The 18,165-nt window shown below is 40.5% G+C and overlaps 1 protein-coding gene across 5 annotated transcripts in view; it reads right to left on the bottom strand.

The window, feature by feature from the left end:
• Positions 1-655: 655 nt before the first annotated feature.
• Positions 656-18,165, bottom strand: part of ARL15 (ADP ribosylation factor like GTPase 15) — a 403,888-nt gene continuing 386,378 nt past the window's right edge. For 3 of the 5 annotated variants that reach the window (XM_042949983.1, XM_042950014.1, XM_042950006.1), the window contains one exon: positions 4,121-6,827. In XM_042949983.1, the coding sequence (XP_042805917.1) occupies positions 6,675-6,827 (153 nt within the window). In that variant the 3' untranslated portion in view covers positions 4,121-6,674. Of the gene's footprint in view, positions 3,684-4,120; positions 6,828-18,165 lie in introns of those variants that run through there. The other 2 variants (XR_006205681.1, XM_042949992.1) reach the window with 2 other exon arrangements.

Below are 18,165 nucleotides of genomic sequence, written 5' to 3'. Positions count from 1 at the left end.
AGGAGGGTACAGTAGAGGCTTTAAGTGTTCAGGAAATGAGAATGGTGTTGGTATGAATTTTGCAGGACTGTTCTAAAATCTAAAATGTATTAACTCTTGCTAAAAGATCCACTATGCCCAAGTCCTGTCCTGGAATAAATAACGGGTTTAAAGGGGTCTCTCCGGGTTCCCAATCTTCAGTGAGGGGAAAATAAAGCAGCCTCCTGAAATCCGGTTGAAACTCACAGCTGACTAGTTAAAAAAGCCAGGGGGTTATATAGCTCACAGGTTACTGCCTCTGTCTGGGCATGTGAATTGTGGCATGCTTTTCTACGCAGCAGCTTTCACTATTTGGTGGGGGAGAAAAACCACAAGAGACTCCCGCAGCATTAGAAGTTTGCCCTTAGAGATTTAAAATTCAACATTTCAAATACAGATCATTTGTCAGATCAACAGACAGAATGATGAGACCAGGCTATTTCCAGAGAAGAAGGAAAAGCCCTTTGGATGTAGAGGAGATGAAAAGAACAGTACGGTGACAGAGTTTGGTTTTGCACTTTGGAAGCACTTTTGTGTGCTGGACACATGCTTTGTTGTTGCCGCAGTAAACCCGAAAAACAAACAAACAAACAAACAACCCACAGCCCCCCCCGCCCCGAATAAAAGGGGCCATTTCTACAGAATTCTACTGAGACAGATGCTAAAAAAGAGGCAAAGACTTTTCTGTTGTGTTTTAGATTTCTAGTTTTATTAATGGTCTCAAAAGAGACTAAATCACATTCAAAGACCATTTTAAATTAGGAGGGCTGAAAACTAAGAATTAGGACCAAGAAAAGACATTTAAAAATCTAGAGATTCACATTGCAATGTTAACATTACCAAAGCCCCCCCAAATACAAAAATTCCCTAGGGTCATAGAAGTAACCCAGCTTAACCAATGTTCTAGGAATTAAAGCCCTACAAAGGCAGGGACCAAGTCTGTCCTATTTACTGCTGTATCCCAAGAATCTAATATGATGCCTGGTACAGAGTAGGTGTTCAACAAAAACATACCAGGGGGTTTCATCGAACCCCTTAAATTTATTGAAACCAAAAGTTCCAACTGTGACATAAAACCTGTAAAAGGGACAATGGTTGACTCTTGACAAGCTGTCGTCTGAAAGAATCCTGTTGAAGCTGCTTAATAAAAGCGTTGGGTTGATCCACCCCGTGTCTAGAAAGTTGTAAAACAAGTGGAGAAGGCCAGAGCTGAGACTGACTTGCTCCAGATTATATAGAGAATGACAGCCAGACTCACTGTTTGCATTCCTGTCTCTGCCTTTCGCTGAGCAGTTTCCGTTCCAACCAAATCTTCTCATTTTTAATTTACTCTGATATTTATATGTCTAATGATTTAACATCATATCGTACCAGTCTGGCCTGCAGGGTGCCCTTGACATGCATTTTTCTAATTGACCTTTACATCTATTATGCACAAACCAGCCAGAAATCATTCTTGTCTACATGAGCCTCTTAGGTGAGACTCGTAGTAGTTTCACTTCTGTCTCCAGAAACAGCCTTCTTCACAGACTCCATTTACACACAGCTCCCCTGCCCCCTCCCCACCGCTGTGTCTTCTGCAAGCTTGTCCAGACATGGAGTGCATCATCAGGCCAGGCCTTCCAGCCATTCCATTGCCTGCAGAGCAATCATTTATAGGCATTTGGTGTTTTGTCTGACATCTGTTTGATGCTGGAGCTCCAGCCTTTGTCTCAATGAATCACTTGTCAGAGGAGGTTGTGGCATTTTAGGCCGAATTTCACACCTACAAGGAAGGGTTGCCTGGGATGTAAGGAATCTGAGGCTTGTTTGAAACGACCAACTTGCCCACCTCCCACGAGGAATACCCCACGAGGAAATAGGGAAATAAGGGACACTGGGGACCGCAATGCTTATTAAAAGGCTTATTTTCACTGCCAGTGTGCACGCTGTTCTCATGCACTCGAGCCAGGCTTTCCTCTCTGGGGACAACACTGCCAAAGGACCTCCATGGCTGGAGGGTTGCCCCTAGAAGGAACCGGACTGAAACATGTGTGTGGAACATTTTGAGAGCATCAGAATTAGAGGGAGAGATTGTCGAAGAAGAAAAGGGGAAAAAGGAATGAATCATTCTTCGTAGTTTGCCGGAAGATCCTTTAAGTGCTATTTGATGGCCGTTCCCAGGTTGGTCCGTAGAAACGTCTGCTAGAGCAGTGAGGTGTTCGGAGTCGCAATGGGTCACAAGCCAGGCTGAACCTAGCAAAGCACAAAACTGAGGAGTCCCTTTCCTTATTCTCCGAACAGGGCACCAGTGACCTCACAACACTATTTATGGTAAGCGAGGCTGCTTTAAACCACAAAGGTTGAAGTATTTCCTTATAAAAAGTATTATTCATAGTGTCCCCTGGCAACTCCCATCTGATCTGAGGACCTGAGGGGAACATGAAAGGGTGGGGGCAAGAAGCCCAAGAACAGCATAGGTGGCTTTTCCAAACCAGCATCTGGCGAGCAGAGCATGCCAAGAAAGCAGAGATGGAAGGCAACATGGGGATATACAGAAAATCGGAAAGAAAAATCAGGGACTTTTTACTTCACCTTGTTGTAATTAAAGAAGGATGCTAGCCAAGGCATATGCTGGAGAGATTCTTCTTAGTGACTTTTAACTTCTTTGGTTTCACAGAAAGTCACTTTATGAAGAGTTTGTCACAAATAGATGACCCCCCAGGATGAGAAGTCAGAATTTCCAGCTTGGATGAAACCATAGGTTTCTCATTTAGGTTTTAATTTAAAGAGAATGGGAAAGGGGAGGAGAAACGGGTATCTCATCTGAGGCTTCTGGGAATTACACGGGCTCCTTTTCATGTTCCTAAATCAGAGCAAGGGGGTGGGGTGGCGTAGGGTGCCGGCTCATCAGTCACTCGGTGCATCTGAGTTGGAAAACATTTAGCCCCGAGATGCAAATCATTTAATCATGCTGACTCAGAGGGGGCCAAAAGTTGTGAACCCTTGGGAGCCAGGAATTCCCAACATGATGTGATAATGCATTTCACAGCACGGACTTCAGATCTCCAGAACCTAGGGTAGGGGAAAAGAGAGGCAGGGAATCTATATTCTCCTGAAGTTTCTGCATAACAAAGACAGATCCTCCCTCCCAAACTCAATGAAAATGAGGGCTCCCAAAGGGCAACTCCCACTTCCCCGTCCCCCTCCACATACTTTTTCCTTTCTGTTTGCACCAGTAGGTCAGAAGGTTAATGAAAATGCACTCTAAAATTATAAAGAGGATGAAGCCAGGCATGAATCTATGAGATTTCCACTCGAGTCTGAATATCCCATCTGGACATTAAGAAAACCCATTTGCTTCAAAATTTTACAGTTCTGTCCACATTTGCTTGGATAGGTCTGAGATGCTTCGGAACTTGATAACCACTAATCGCCTACCTTGCAAACGGAACTAGGAATGCCAGGTTGAATCCCAGCTGAGAAGTGAAGTGTTGTGGGTAGTCAAAGGATGTGTTGGGATAATGCACTGGGGACCAAACGAGAGCTGGGGTTTGAATTTTTCCTCTTCTATCATGTACTTTTTTTTTTCTTTTTCTTTCTCTCTCTTCTTCCATCCATCTATTTTATTTTTCTTTCTCACTCTCTTTCTCTTTTACAGAGCACTCCTGTTCTTAAGGATGGACCTGTAAATACACAGCATTTCCTCAAGTCGCTTAAAAATATTTATTTCCTCAGGGCAGCAATCACCACTGAAGGAAATAGTTCATCGTCCCAGTCCCTCTCAGAACGTTGCTTTTACAGCAAATATTATAAACTGATGCTTTGACTGAAAGATGACACTTTGCATTAACATCTCCACTCTGCTCACTCATTCTGAAGGAACAGCTCCCATGAAAGTAAATCGCTGAAGACAAACCAACTGGAAAAGACACTTGCTTTTTTTTTTTTTTTCCGTCTTTTAAAGTTTTCACAATGGCTTCAAAGGAAATGTGAATTAATCATTTGTTTTGACCCAAGAGCAGCAGAACTTATTTTGAAGACTTAAACAGGCAACACAAATGTAAACAGAAATCTGCGACTCCCAAATGCTAAAAGCTTGAAAGGAGTCAGTCTGAAAACATCAATTCTACTCAGCGTTTATTTTCATTTGAAGAATAGTGGAAATCATATATAAATCACGGACAATACAAGGTCTTCTTGTCTGGCAATTGTCCACATGAATCTGTTAACCTCTAAGGATAGATACAGATCTTTTAAAATAGAAAGACAGGGCGATGTGGCAGTTAATTAGCAACCGAGACTATAAACTACAGTAGATACAAAGTTTTGTCGTATAAATTAATTGCCATTACAAAAAGGCAACTGCTTTAGCTAAGAAGGTACAAAAACGGGTGACTTCCATAAATATAACAAGAAGCTAAGTGAGGAAATACATAACAGACTGTTTTTCCTATATAATATTGGAATATGCAAACTAACACACCTGTGGCACTTTACAGGAAAGTAGGAATAGATGTACACGCACACCCGCCACCCGCCACCCACCCACACTCGCCCGTCCAAACCCCCTCCCCCCCCCCAAGTGGATTTCCAAAAACACGGCCAATTCTAGGGTTACAAGGACAGGATGCCGCACGGAAGCAGCAACACAGCGAGTGCCGAACTGCCAGACAAAGAAGGAGCCTTATTGACAGTTGTAAAGCATTAGGCGTCAGACAGAAACTTGTCAAAAACAGCTGTTGTTGGGTACTGATTGATAATGTTTTCATTCTGACGGCTGAGACACTGCAGACAGTCGTGGGTCTGAGAAGAAGCCCATCACTGGCGCACACATGAACACACACACACACAGACAACGGGAAGTCATTTAACAGATGGCTTAGGAGCACTCAGCCACAGTATCTTAAAAAGACAACATTCTACATTTAATGAACTTGCAGAGAAAGCAATGCCTAATCATCATTTATTTGTCACAGAACGTGAGCACGACAGAACAGAACGAACGCAGGAATTGTGTCACTGGTCATCGGAATAAAAGTTTTGTGCTGCTCACGCATTACACAGTGTAAAAATATTCAAGGATGCTGGAGACAAGATTGAATATGAATCTTTTTGGATCTGTTCCATGGGAAGAAAAAAAAAAAAGCTTAAAGAAGTGTTCGATGTTTCAAAGGGAATGATTTCATTAAAGTCCACCTACGAGATTAAACCACAAAAGCTATAGTTGAGCGATGTCTATCTTCTGGAGAATTACAAGGTATGACATCACCCTGTAATACAGTGTGGGTCTGTGGTATTTGAGAACCGGTCTATGCTACCTAAAAATTACAAACGTGTTTTTATTGCTCAGGTGAAAGGAGCACATTTGTATCATTTGGCCATTTTGCATTTTAAGTGGTCAAAAATCTACAAAATGTGCCAAAAAGTATTACATCCATAAACTTCAATGTCCATAGATTATTCTTGATTTAGAAAAGGTCAAAGGTGCAAACCTCAGTAAAACTGCACCTTTGTCGCTACAATCTTATCATTTAAATTAAATGAAAAAAATAAAATGAGTTCCAAAGACTGAATCTAGGCCCTAAAATGATTTGCTGCAGCCCCAGCACATTTTTAAGGGCACACTGAAACCCCTGAAAATAGAGGTTTATAATAGGAATACTGATAGACCTTTCATTACTAGTTGGAGACAATAAGCGACTCCGTTAAACTCCATTAGCACTTAATGGATGAATATAGGGATTCTGTCTTTGTTATCTTTGTCAAATCCGCGCCAGCTTAAACCCTAGCCACTGTATACTTCACTCGGCTGTTTTTAAAAATTGCATCTGTCATTTTAAAAATTACTTTCTTTCTTTCAATCAGACACTTAAGATTTTTAGAAAAAAGATACCTATATTATGTTGTAGCTTGACTTTACGCAGGGGAGTCTTTCCATTAGAAAAATATTTGAGGACTTGATGAAAAAGTAATCGATGACACGTGCGTTGTGCCTAAATTCCCTCTCTTCTCAAAACCTAAAAGTCTTCCTCTTAAAAGGGGAGGGAGACTTCAGATGTAATCATGGAAATGATGCATCTTGTCTTTAAGTTCTTCCAAGTTAATTTTACCCTGGCAGGAGATTCCTGTCTGATAAGGTGATGAATTGAAATTTTTGGTGCTCATTTTTCTCTCATAATCTATAAGGCCTGTATACGAAACACTAAAAAATAAAACATGGTAAGATAAAATAAAAACCCGAAACAACAGACATATTATGAGGAGCCCCAGTCACATAACACTCTACCTCCAAACCCAGGGAAAACGAGTCAAAGTTCGGAGTCTCCCTGAGTCCTTCATAAGGGATTTGATCTCTGTGAGCCACAAATTCCATCCATTTTAGCACAGAGTATAGAAGAACTGCTTAGAATAACAGAAGGAAGAGACATGCAGTGAAGATAATTAGTGGTAAACAGAGAATAAATTCTCTCTCAGTAGTGTGTACTTGACGTTAATGCCGATGATAATTCACCTGATTTATAGAATATTCACTTTAATAGAGAGATGGGAGTCTGAGATAACTAGAGGAAAATAGATACTGAAGCCATTAAAGTCTTGATACCAAAATAAAACTAAAATGAGAAACTAACACGATAGGTTCAAGGCCTTTGGGAACCCGTGTTCTTTGCCAGATTTCACATTCTTACAGCTTCATGGTCTTTTTCTTCTAACAAATTTATCAGCTGAGAGAAGCTGTCTTTCAGTGCATCCATGTCATCCAGAGAGCAGGGCTGCAGAATCCAGCGTTTTCCACGTGCAAGTGGTTCAAGTTCAAAATATTTTTTGACCTTAAGGGGGGAAAACATAAATATGTTATTAGTTATATCAGAACCTTTCTTATTCCAAAATTTTGATAGTGATGAATCATGGGAGGGATTTCAAGGAGAACTTATATGAACTGTGATGTTTAGGACTCTCTAGAACTCCATCCGCAGCTGTTGTTAAAATGTGGGTTATATGTTGTGACCCAGGACTGTTTTCTTTAGGGGTGACTGACCTGCTTGCAAGCCACTGTCTCACCCACACATTTACCAGCATGGGAGGTCTGATGAATTACATGTACCATCGCACAGGGCAAAATACGCTGCACACACCAAAAGAATCAATTCAATCAAAATAAGTCAGGCAGAGCAACTTTCACTGCCATCCCCTTGCTAACAAGGGGACAATTTAGTATATACTATATCGATTACTGAAGACTCAATTATTTTATCGAACACATACACAACAAAATTATAATTTAAGTAATCTTTTCTCTCCCTCCCTTAAATTTCTAGTATCTACTTTTGAGACCTGGGAAAGCATTTTTTTAGGCAAGAGGATAGAAAGAGAGAGAGCGAGAGAGAGCGCGCACAAACTTGTACACGTATACCTACATACATAAAGTCTCCCAGCTTTTTCTTCTCCTAGTCCTGAATTTTCAGGGAGGTAAAAATCAAGACCATATAACTGGTATGTGGGCGGAGAATTGGCTATCTTAAAAACCTGTTTGATTAATATCCAGTCATAAGTCATTCTTAAAGTAGACTGGCTAGGATACTAATAGCATCCGGGACTACTAATTTCTGACGGTGAAGGAATATCAAATTGTTATGTCTTCCAGACGAATTGATGATCTCTTAAAGGGTATGATAAAGTACAAAGTTCATAAGGCTCCCCTCCCCTCCCCACACTACATCACACAAGAACAGGACACCATATTTATAGCCCAGTGATGTTTATATAACATAGAATACAGTGAGTGGCAACATCAGAACAACCAATGTTCAAAGACATTCTTGGTCAACAAATTTCATTAAATCCCACGTGCAGCGGAAAATTCTAAGGTCTTACCATAATCAATACTCAACCTAGAAAAAGAAAGTGCCTCAAACATATGCTATTCCCAAATGTGGTTTCATTTTGCCTTTATCATTGTAAGTATCAGACTATAGGAGACGTACATCACCCAAAGTGGTATTAAATTATGTGTAAATTTTTTTTTTCATGTGTGCAGGAAGATACATGTAAGAAATACTACATTTTTATGCTAACTTAGGAACCACAACTGTGCTAACATTCTACAGTTCAAGTGTGTCCCCACAGTCCTTCTTTAAATAGTCTGCAAATTAATAACAAATACTACTACTTAAAAAAAAAAGCCTGTGACAATGGAAGGACTCTCGTTAATTTTGATTCTGAAAAGTAATGAAAATCTCATTTCAGAGCAGAAAATGGGTATATGGCTTCAGAACAGCTTTTGCCCAAGGTATTTTACAAATCATGCTAAGAGGGTTCTCCCTTACAGAAAATGTTAAGGTCCATTCTTTCACTTTCTCTTCTTTACAGCACTGAAAACAACTTACTTCCAAGAGAACTGAAATTGCTTGTGCAACAACCAGCACTAGACCAGCTCTACCCCCACCACGGGAGGCCATCCACCAGCAGGGGGAGAGAAGAGCTGGCAGGGGGGACAGGTGGGGAGCATGTTTACGTCTAAGGCTTGAAGGAGGAGCCGGCTGCTCTGAAGAGTTTACAATCAGAGATGTCAGTCTGCCTGCTTCTCCCACAAAGTGGGGCTTCAGACTGCACTACCGAACGCTTACAATGCAATTCAGTGTTTGATCAATAACGCCTCCCATCAAGAGGGGCAGACAACACGTAACATCCAAGATCTGGTACGTGAAGAAGTTTTATGCTTGTCACATTTCATAACCTCAAATCTAAAGGGGCAGCACTTTAAGTATTGCTAATAATGGAGAAAGGGACTGGTGGCAGGAAACTCAACAATATTTAAATAAAGAAAAAGACTAACACAGTATTTGTATGTTACAAACAATACTTCCTTCAAATGGTTCATTTAAAAATTCACAGAACTGATCCTGGTGGCATAGTAACAGCTAATTTGAAAACAATGCTAGATTTAAGTAATCACCGAATACAAGTTGTGATATTTTGCAATATAGACCAGACAAAACAAAAACAAAAACAAAAACACCAATAAGGATTTAGGTAGACATTAGGTTGGTTTCCAGGCAACTGAGAATATAGATGATTGCGTAGGCACGCTTGGAAGATAATAAAGATGTCTGAAGGTAGTTACGCTTCAGAAGTTGTTCTGGCTGAATATGAAACATGAGAAGGAAATGGAAGGTTCGATTACAGGGTGGTCACCAGATAAAGGAGCCTGATGGTGTTAAGCTGACAAATATGGCTGTGTAACCCGAGATTTTCAGATCTGTAACCTAAGTGGGTATCTGACCCTGCCATATTCCCCCGACTGGTATCCAAATGATTCCACACCACCCTACACTTATAATATCAATTTTAAAACAAGTCTGGCATTTCAGTGAGATTCAAGGACAGTGAGTGACTGTTTGCTGCCGGAACATAGCTTTTCATTACCCTGAGCTTCATGTTTCTAAAAACAAAGCAGATAATAGAAGAGAGGGGGAAGATGGAGACCTCAGGCTCTGACTCGAACTTTTCCCGTTAGGTTAACATTTTCACTTAGTTTCCTTAGATTAACCTGAACTTCAAATTTCACCTCCTCTGTATTATTAAGACACAAGTTACAGGCACATTTGACTTGTCCACCATGGCTTTTTTGGTCCTTCCCTACGCTGATGTTTAAAGAGAGGTGTTTAGGTTGGACCCACATAAATTCCGTATTTTGAATACTTAATCAGCTGCTTGGATATTATTGTTCACTGGAAATTGCAAGAAGAGGAGACTTTCACATTGGCTTCTAGCGATGGCACTTGGGGCAATGACATGGGAAACTGCTGCCTGGCAACCTGCAGTCAGTTGGCTATTTTCGGGTCAGCCACAGGGAGTGGGCATTTGTTGGTGGCCATGTGTCCACCCTAGAGATAGGAAAACAAAGCCACCATAAGGAGCCAACCTCTTTTAGCTATGTCATCCCAGCCCTTCTTCACTCATGCCACTGCGGGGTGATGTGTGTTACTGCATTCTGTGATTCACACACCGCATTTATTGTCAAGTCCTAATGTAAGAGACAACTCAGTACCATCACATGGCTGTTCACGTTTGCAGCAGCTGTGAGACCTGAGACAATGACACAGTACAGGAGACTGCCTCACTGGGTAGGAGATGTCCTTTATGTTTCTTTGAGTAGAGAAATAATAATCCTTTCCTACTTGCAGGACCTCCAATGGGGTTCTCTGACGATACTCATTGATTTTCCTTTCTTGCCCTAATTTCACAAGCAAAAATTTTATTTTAATTCTTGCAAACTTGTTGTGACTAAATTTCTAGACGTCATGTAAACAGTTTCTGAACTGCAATGATAGGTCTTTCCTTTGAAAAGTCTGCGAGACTCATTTTATTTATAATAATAAATGGCTTGTTTTTCCTATTTTTGTTGTTAAAGCATGTAAGTAGTGTGTGCCCAGAGTTGGCCTCGTTTTCCTTTAAACTCTCTGGGGATCAGGGGAGAGAACAGTCCAAAAGGGATGACTTAGTGTTTTTATGTGACAGAGTTAAGTTCTAAGCTCAGATATTTATAAACAGTGCTTTGACCCACACGATTATGTTGTAAGACATTAAAAAAGGGGTTAGGGCATGTGACGATTCTTTACTGCGTGGGACTGTGTTGTGCATCCTAGAAAACATCACCCCTAGTTCTAGTGACCTCAATGCCATTAGCACCAATCAGTCATCGCTATAACTAAACATGCCCCACCCCCTCCTATGTCCAGGACTCCCCCTGAGGTGGTCCTGTTCCTGTTAACGCAGGTGTCTCTTGCCCTGTCTGAGGCTAGAGATAGAAGATATCTTCTATAGAAGCTGGACATCTGTTCTGCCTGCACTTCTCTAGATCCCCACCTACACACAACACATATATTCCTCCCGGGAAAAACTAGCAGATTATAACGGACCCCTTTTGACTTGAGGGTGGCTGTGGTGGGTTGCAGTAGGGGGAAGATCAATGTAAGGAGCTTTGAAAATGTGCTTCCCATTGGTTGGCTTCCCACCTTTCCCATTGAACCACCCTTCTGAACGAGACTGGTGCGTGTGTGTAGGCAGCATGAGCGTGATTTCACGAGCCACCTGTGCCAGCATCCCACTGGCCAATGTGTGGGGTTCCACTGATTAGAGCAGAATACTGTCAAACTGAAAACAGAAATAGCAGCCTGAAGAGGGGGCTGTCCTCATCATTGGTATTAGTGAGATTACCAGCTCCTCTGCCCCTGGCTTTTCAGTGCCCACAAAAGACTGCTTAATACTGTACAGTTAACCAAATATGCTTTTTCACTCATTCATAGCATCCTGATTATACCTCAGCTGGAAGAAAAGCAACTGATTCCCATAAAGAGAGACAGGAGCATTAGAATAAGTCTTAGGTCACGTAAGTCAATTTGAAAAAGAAGTATCTCAGTAGAAGAATGTTCAAACACACTTTAGAAATAAAGGCACATTCTTTCTTCACCTCTAGAAAAGGAATCAGTCTCATGAGGGAGTCCAGGCTGACATCTTCAGTTCCTTTTGTTTTTTTTAATGTTTATTTATTTTTGAGAGAGAAAGAGAGAGAGAGACAGACAGACAGAGACAGAGAGCGAGCGTGAGCAGAGGAAGGGCAGAGAGAGGGAGACACAGAATCCGAAGCAGGATCCAGGCTCTGAGCTATCTGCACAGAGCCTGATGCGGGGCTCGAACCCAAGATCGGTTGAGATCGTGACCTGAGCCGAAGTTGGACACTTAACCAACTGAGCCACCTAGGCACCCCTTCAGCTCCTTTCAAACTGATCAGTCAGCAGGTAAGACAAGATAGTAGGGACACTGGGTGAGGATCACAAGCAAACTTCAGCGGGCCAGCAAGAAGAGCTGCAGTGTGGATCTGCTAGGCAGAGGGATCTGACAGGCAAGCATGGGCACAATGCAAGAGAATGCGACTCTGTAACTATCTTGACCCAGAAGAGCCATTATAGCTTTCTTGTCTTTGTAAGTACACAACATGTCCATCACATAGCTTGTATTTTTCAAATAACTATATGAATAATATGAATAATGTTTTTTGGGGACAGGTTCATTTTGGTTTTTCACCTCTTTGGTAAAAGTATGGTCTGGATGATAAATTTACTCCAGGGCTCCGATGAATAGGATGGTAAGAGAGCCTGAATGAACTGTGAAATTTGGTAGGAGACTGTCCATGGTCAAAAAGGGAGCAGAACTTGCATCGTCTTTACCCGAGTCCTCACTTTCATCACCAGAGCAGAAGCACCTACTGTAGTAACATGTCACACTGGTGGAAACATTTGTATTGAAATGCTGACCGTGCGCCTTCTCTTTCCACCTCGAGGTACGAGGATGTCAAATTGTACGAGTCATGAAACTGGCCAGGGTTTGAACTATTTACACCACGGAAATCCGCAAGCGCCACAAACCAAGATGTTTTTCCTTCCAGGGAGTCAGTTGTCAAGCACTTACCAGCACACACAAGTATGTGCATCTCGTGTGTGAGTTTGCAAAGGGGTCTTCGTTTTGCGGTCTTAATTGCAGAAGCTCACAGAGTAGGCTTAACTTGGTAACCTCCACCAAAGTCAGAGAGAACTTTGCCCACGCCGTGGCTCCAGGATGGAGTCTGGAGATAAAGTGGCAGGGCATCATTAAGATTCTTCCGAGTGCATTCTTGGCAGCTTGTTCAAAGAAAGGTTAGTCTAGAGAGAGGAGTGCCAGCTGTTCCCCTATTCATTGTACTACTTGCAGGATTTTGAAATCCTTAGAAAGGTATTAGATATGTCATTAAAGGCAGAAATAAATAATACAGGTAAAACCAATTTGCCATAGTCCCTAAGATACTACAGCACAGAACAGATACTGTTTCCTTTTTACTGAGCACTAATAGGGGCCAGAAAACAGCACTCGGATCTTAACCAATACCACAGCATTACTTTGGAAGTGCAAATCTATCATGGATGATAGATTTCAAGAACACTAGGTATAACATAAAGTGTAGTTCCAGGAAGATCGCTTCTTTCTTAATCAAAGTGCAGCCTGCTTGACCTTGGAATAATTAAAAACCAGACAAATGCCTGCAGGTCATGACCTGTGACTGAGCCCTGCCCTTACGAGAAGTCTTCTTGCCCAATCAGTAATCTCTGATGTGTAGAACATGTTATATGGTGTGACAATAATTATATAGAAACCCAGCCTTCCATTGCACAGGAGAAGTTAGCATGTCCCAGGAGAGTTGAATAAAATGATCCCATTGCTTTGGTGGTAGGAGTTAAAATCTGAAAAGCGTTCCTCTTTTTTGCTTAATCTGCTAACCTACAATTATGGAACAAGTTATATCTATTTTCTCTTTTTCATATGCCTAGAAGGTTTCTTTTATTGTCCTATCCAAAAAGCTTATCGGACAACCACTGTTGAGAGGCAGAAATGAGGTATGGATTATGGATGCTTCCTGTCTTTGGGGGCCAATGAAAGACAGCCAGTATCCCTGTAGAGTATTTCCTCTATCCCAGTGATTCTACTTGGCCCTCCCGAGCCTCCTGAGTGATTCCTGTATGCAGGCCTTCGCTCCAACTTCTGCTTCTAATCCACAGTGCCTCCATCCACAAGAAGAAAGAATCAGCGTATAAACATTCATATTTTTAGACCCAGCTGATGTCTTCCTATCACCTCAAGGGGAAGCCTTAATGTCGAAGAAACTTTAAAAGTAGAAGGGACCTTAGTTACAGTAGCCACTGTTGGCTGTCCTCCCAGCACCCAGGCAAATAAAGTTTTATTGGAACATGGCCATGCTTACTCACTTATCTATGGCTGCTTTCATGCCACAATGGCAAAGTTGAGTAACTGCTACAGAGACAGTATAGTCCACAAAGTCTAGAATATTTACTATTTGGCCCTTTAAAAAAAAAAAAAAAAAAAAAAAAAAAAAAAAAAAAAAAGACAATCCCTGGCAAAAGCAGCTTCCCACTTTGTCCAGCAGGGGTACAAGGAATGCCTGGGAGAAGCCTGCGTGGCTGGCTTTCCAGGCCTTGGGATGGCCACCTCTTCCCCATTTTGGCTCATACTTTAGGGGGCCAGAGAAGTTGGCTTTCCCAACCTGGCCGGGCTCCACTTATAATTTCAGATGCTTTGGATTGTAGTCTAGCACAAGGGATTAGACTAGAGAAGGGTCATAAAGTCATATTTTTACCCCTCTGTGTTCAGCCTGGGTCTCTTTTGGGTGGAGACCTCCTAACAGCAGCAGAACTAGCCAGGGCACAGGGTCCACCTGTCAGTCGAAAGTTTTTGGTGTCCGTGAGGATGGCTCTTAGTGCAGAGCAATACTAATATTGTTACCCCGCAGTTTTAAAAAGTTCCTTTAAAAAGGAACTAGGGGCCAGAAAACAGCACTCTGATCTTAACCAATACCACAGTATTGTTTTTCCTGAAACCTATTTTTTTCTGAAGCTAGTTTTTCCTGAAGCTATTATATTCAATTTAAAACCTAGTTTTTCCTGAAGCTATTATATTCAATTTAAAAATCTTACCATTCCATCTATATATCTGGTAAGTTTTAACAGTACACTCAGGAAGTTGAATACTGTTTAGGTCCTTTCATAAACTTAGTTTAATTGACCACTCTTAAACATTTCAAAACTCGATTTATAAATTTAATATATTCAATTTCTTTTTCTAATAATCAAAACATCCTCATATACTTAAGAAGTCTTTCTTTTTTCCCCAGTAAGAATTTTTAAACATTTCTTCAATTAAATTTATAAATTCAGTGACTCTCAAGCTCTGATGCTTTCTAATACTATTTACAAGCTTAACTAAATTCGCATGCTTTTCTACATAGGAAGCCAATTCTGAAATAATTTATCCTCAATGTAATATATACTTAAAATGAAAGTATTAATATTGCAGATTTGGTTATTTCATCATATATATACACATATATACATATATATATATGTTTTTATAAATATATATAAATTTTTTTGTTGTTTTGTTTTTTAAGTAGGCTTCATGCCCAACACAGAGTCCAATGTAGGGCTTGAACTCATGATGCTGAGATCAAGACCTGAGCTGAGATCAAGAGTCAGACGCTTAACCAATAGACCCACCCAGATGTCCCTATTGCTTATACTCTTAAGATTAAATTTTCCAGGGTTAAAAACACTTTCCCAATAAGGAAACAACTTTTTCCATCCCAAATGAAATGGGTTATCATTGTACCAAGGTTTCCATCTCATTGAACTTGAGTTGCTTTCCAAACAGAGTTTTTAGGCTGAAACGTGATTGGAGCTATAGGTATCCAGGGCAAAATTTTTGGAATCACTCATTGCCCACTTAGGCTCTTTATGAAAATAGTTGCCGCAACAAAAAGAATGTCCTGATCTTCAGAGGGGACTGTTTGCTCTTGGATGTAAGTTACCATTACCTACTTCATGGAGTCAACTCTTAGAAGCAGACACCCCTTCCTAAAAATTCTGAAGAATTTCCTTTACTACTTGCTTGGATTTTGCATTTCATTAGCACACACTTTAACACCTTTTAATTTGGCTCTACAGACACTTAATCTTCATTTATTGAGATTCAATTTGTGGAGCATAAAGCTCACCCTTTTAAAAGTGTACAAGTTAGTGATGTTAGTATATTCACAGATATCTGCAATCACCACTGTTCTCTAACCTCCAGACATTTTCACCGCTTGTAAAAGAAACTCTTTACCTGTTAGCAGTCACTCCCCTTTTGCCCTTTCCCCCAGCCCTTGGCAGTCATTAATTTACTTTCTGTCTCTATGGATTTGCCTATTCTGGACATTTCAAATAAATGGAATCATATAAAACATGGCCTTTAGTGTCTGGTTCCTCTCACTTAGCATAAAGTTTTCAAGGTTCATCCATGTTGTGGCATTGAGCATGAGCGTTTCTTTTTATGGCTGAACAATATTCCATTGCATGGACATACCACATTTTATTTATCCATGTTTATCAGCTGATGAACATTTGGGCTGTTTCTACTTTTTGCCTATTTATGAATTCAGTTATATGGAGTCATTACTTTCTCCTTCAAACAGACTTTATCAATGCTTATTGTATAAATTAATGAGTTAGGATATCAGGACTCAATGGGAATGAAGCATCTTCACAGGTCTGGGGTGAACTCTATTTTCACTCAGATTTATGAGGCTATCCTAGTTTCACTTGAGAAACATTCACCCACAGATTTGGGTAATGATTTTTAATTTTTTCATGTGTAAGAGACCTCAATTCCTTGAAGGCATAGACAATGAATGAAAAGAAATGATTTTGTATTCTCTGATGTACACAGTTACAACGCCAGACATAAAGAAGATACTCATTTATTTTTAAACAAATGTGAAGAGCTGAAACTATCACGAAAGGGCAAGATAGCAGGTACTGTATTTTATCTCAGATTAAAATGTGAGGAAAGGAAGGAAACTGAACGCTGGAGAGAAGTTGCCACCTCTTTCAATTAGTCAGGCCGAGGTTTCATGCAGGAGGTGGGATTCCATGAACAGTTTCAAAACTCTAGGTCTAATTGGTTTAAACTCTATTACACATATGCCTACAGGCAACTGCAATGGATTGTTTTGCAAACAGAAAAGTAAGCAACCCCTCATGGAAAATAGACCCACTCCAGAAATCTCAAGACCCAAAGGACACATATGTTTTGAGCTATTCCTTTAATCTGTGTCCAAACAAAGCATCTAATTCTTATCTCAGAGAATGGAAAGCACTGACATATGTGAAAAGAGAAGCATCAGTACACTTGTCTTTGCATGCAGGTGCAGGTATCCGACTTTTCAATAACATCTATAACATTGTCATTAATTATAGAGGCAGCCAGGTTTCAACAGCATATCATTTTCTTTTGCTCTCCTCTCTTTCCCTTCTGTAATCAATTCTATTCCACTCTTTCAAAAGAGCATTCATTTTCGGTACCAACACGTTTAGGGTGTTATACTTGATTCTGCACCTTCCGTGTCTGAGGTAATACTTGCTTATGATTTACCTTTATTTCAAAAATCAAACATAATAAGTAGGAAGAAACGTGTCTATGAAAAACTTTTTTCCTGGCAATAGAATATGGCTGTTTAAACAGTTCTACCTATATACGTATGAGAGCTAGTCAAGTATGTACTAGACAGGAAGGAGAGTTAATGAGTGAAAGCCCCAAACACATCAGAGACAACCAATTAGCTTGTCTGAAACACAGGCTTGTAAAGCTATCAGTAACTTATAAAATGGTCTGCTACACACGAGTAAAATGCTGTTTAAATGGCTTGCTTAACTGGATGCATTCACCATGAAATTGATTCTTTTAAGGTTATTTTTTTAAACTTAATACTCATTAACTGTGCATATTGAAATGGCTGGCTGGGTGGGAGGGTGGATAGATATGTTGGTATTGTAAAGTGCAGGTTAAAGACATGAATTCCGTACTTTTTGAGGTTAGGAGGTATTGGGGAAAGAACTTCATCAATTACCAACAGTTGTGTCTGCCTCAGTAACTGAAAAGGATCAACACGATTAGATCATTCCTCCCCTGCCTTGCTCAGTGCTTAGGTAAGGACTGGTAGATGTGCTCTGAGGACCTTCCAATGCTGAGAACACATGCTTTTGTGTCACAGAACTGCACTGTTTTCCACCATAGCCTGTGATTCTGCAAAATGGCACGAGAGAAAGAAAACCCGGAGCCTGGTATTTTTCAAATCCCACACTTGCCTCCCAGGGCGCAACTTTCATCCCCCAGAGTTACTTTACTAAAACATCTGAGGTAACTTGATGTCAGCGGACACATGAACGACAATCACTATACTATTTAATATTTTGAGTTTTCTTAAAAGAGTATTGTATATTTTGAGATTGTTTTTTGGCTGGGTCTCACATTTAGCCTTTTTTTTTTCTGTTATACAAAGCTCCATGCTGGAAATGCACTTTTCATTGATTGAGACCTGATCATACAAGCAGGAGAGCATGCTTTGACTCTGACAGGCCTAATTCTTCTTCCTGCTTAGTCCATACTGGTGCCCTTCATGCCGTTCACAAAACTACTATCAGTTGGTCCACTCAAGCAATTCTTTGACTTAACAAAATATTAGGAAAAAAATAAGCTTGAACAATGGCTACAGCTTGTTAAAAACCCAAATATCTTTTAAAA

This window comes from Panthera leo, chromosome A1, assembly GCF_018350215.1.
Source record: "Panthera leo isolate Ple1 chromosome A1, P.leo_Ple1_pat1.1, whole genome shotgun sequence".
NCBI classification, from domain to species: Eukaryota; Metazoa; Chordata; class Mammalia; order Carnivora; family Felidae; genus Panthera; species Panthera leo.
Note: the sequence above shows the minus strand (reverse complement) of the source record. Positions and strands in the feature narration are given on the sequence as shown.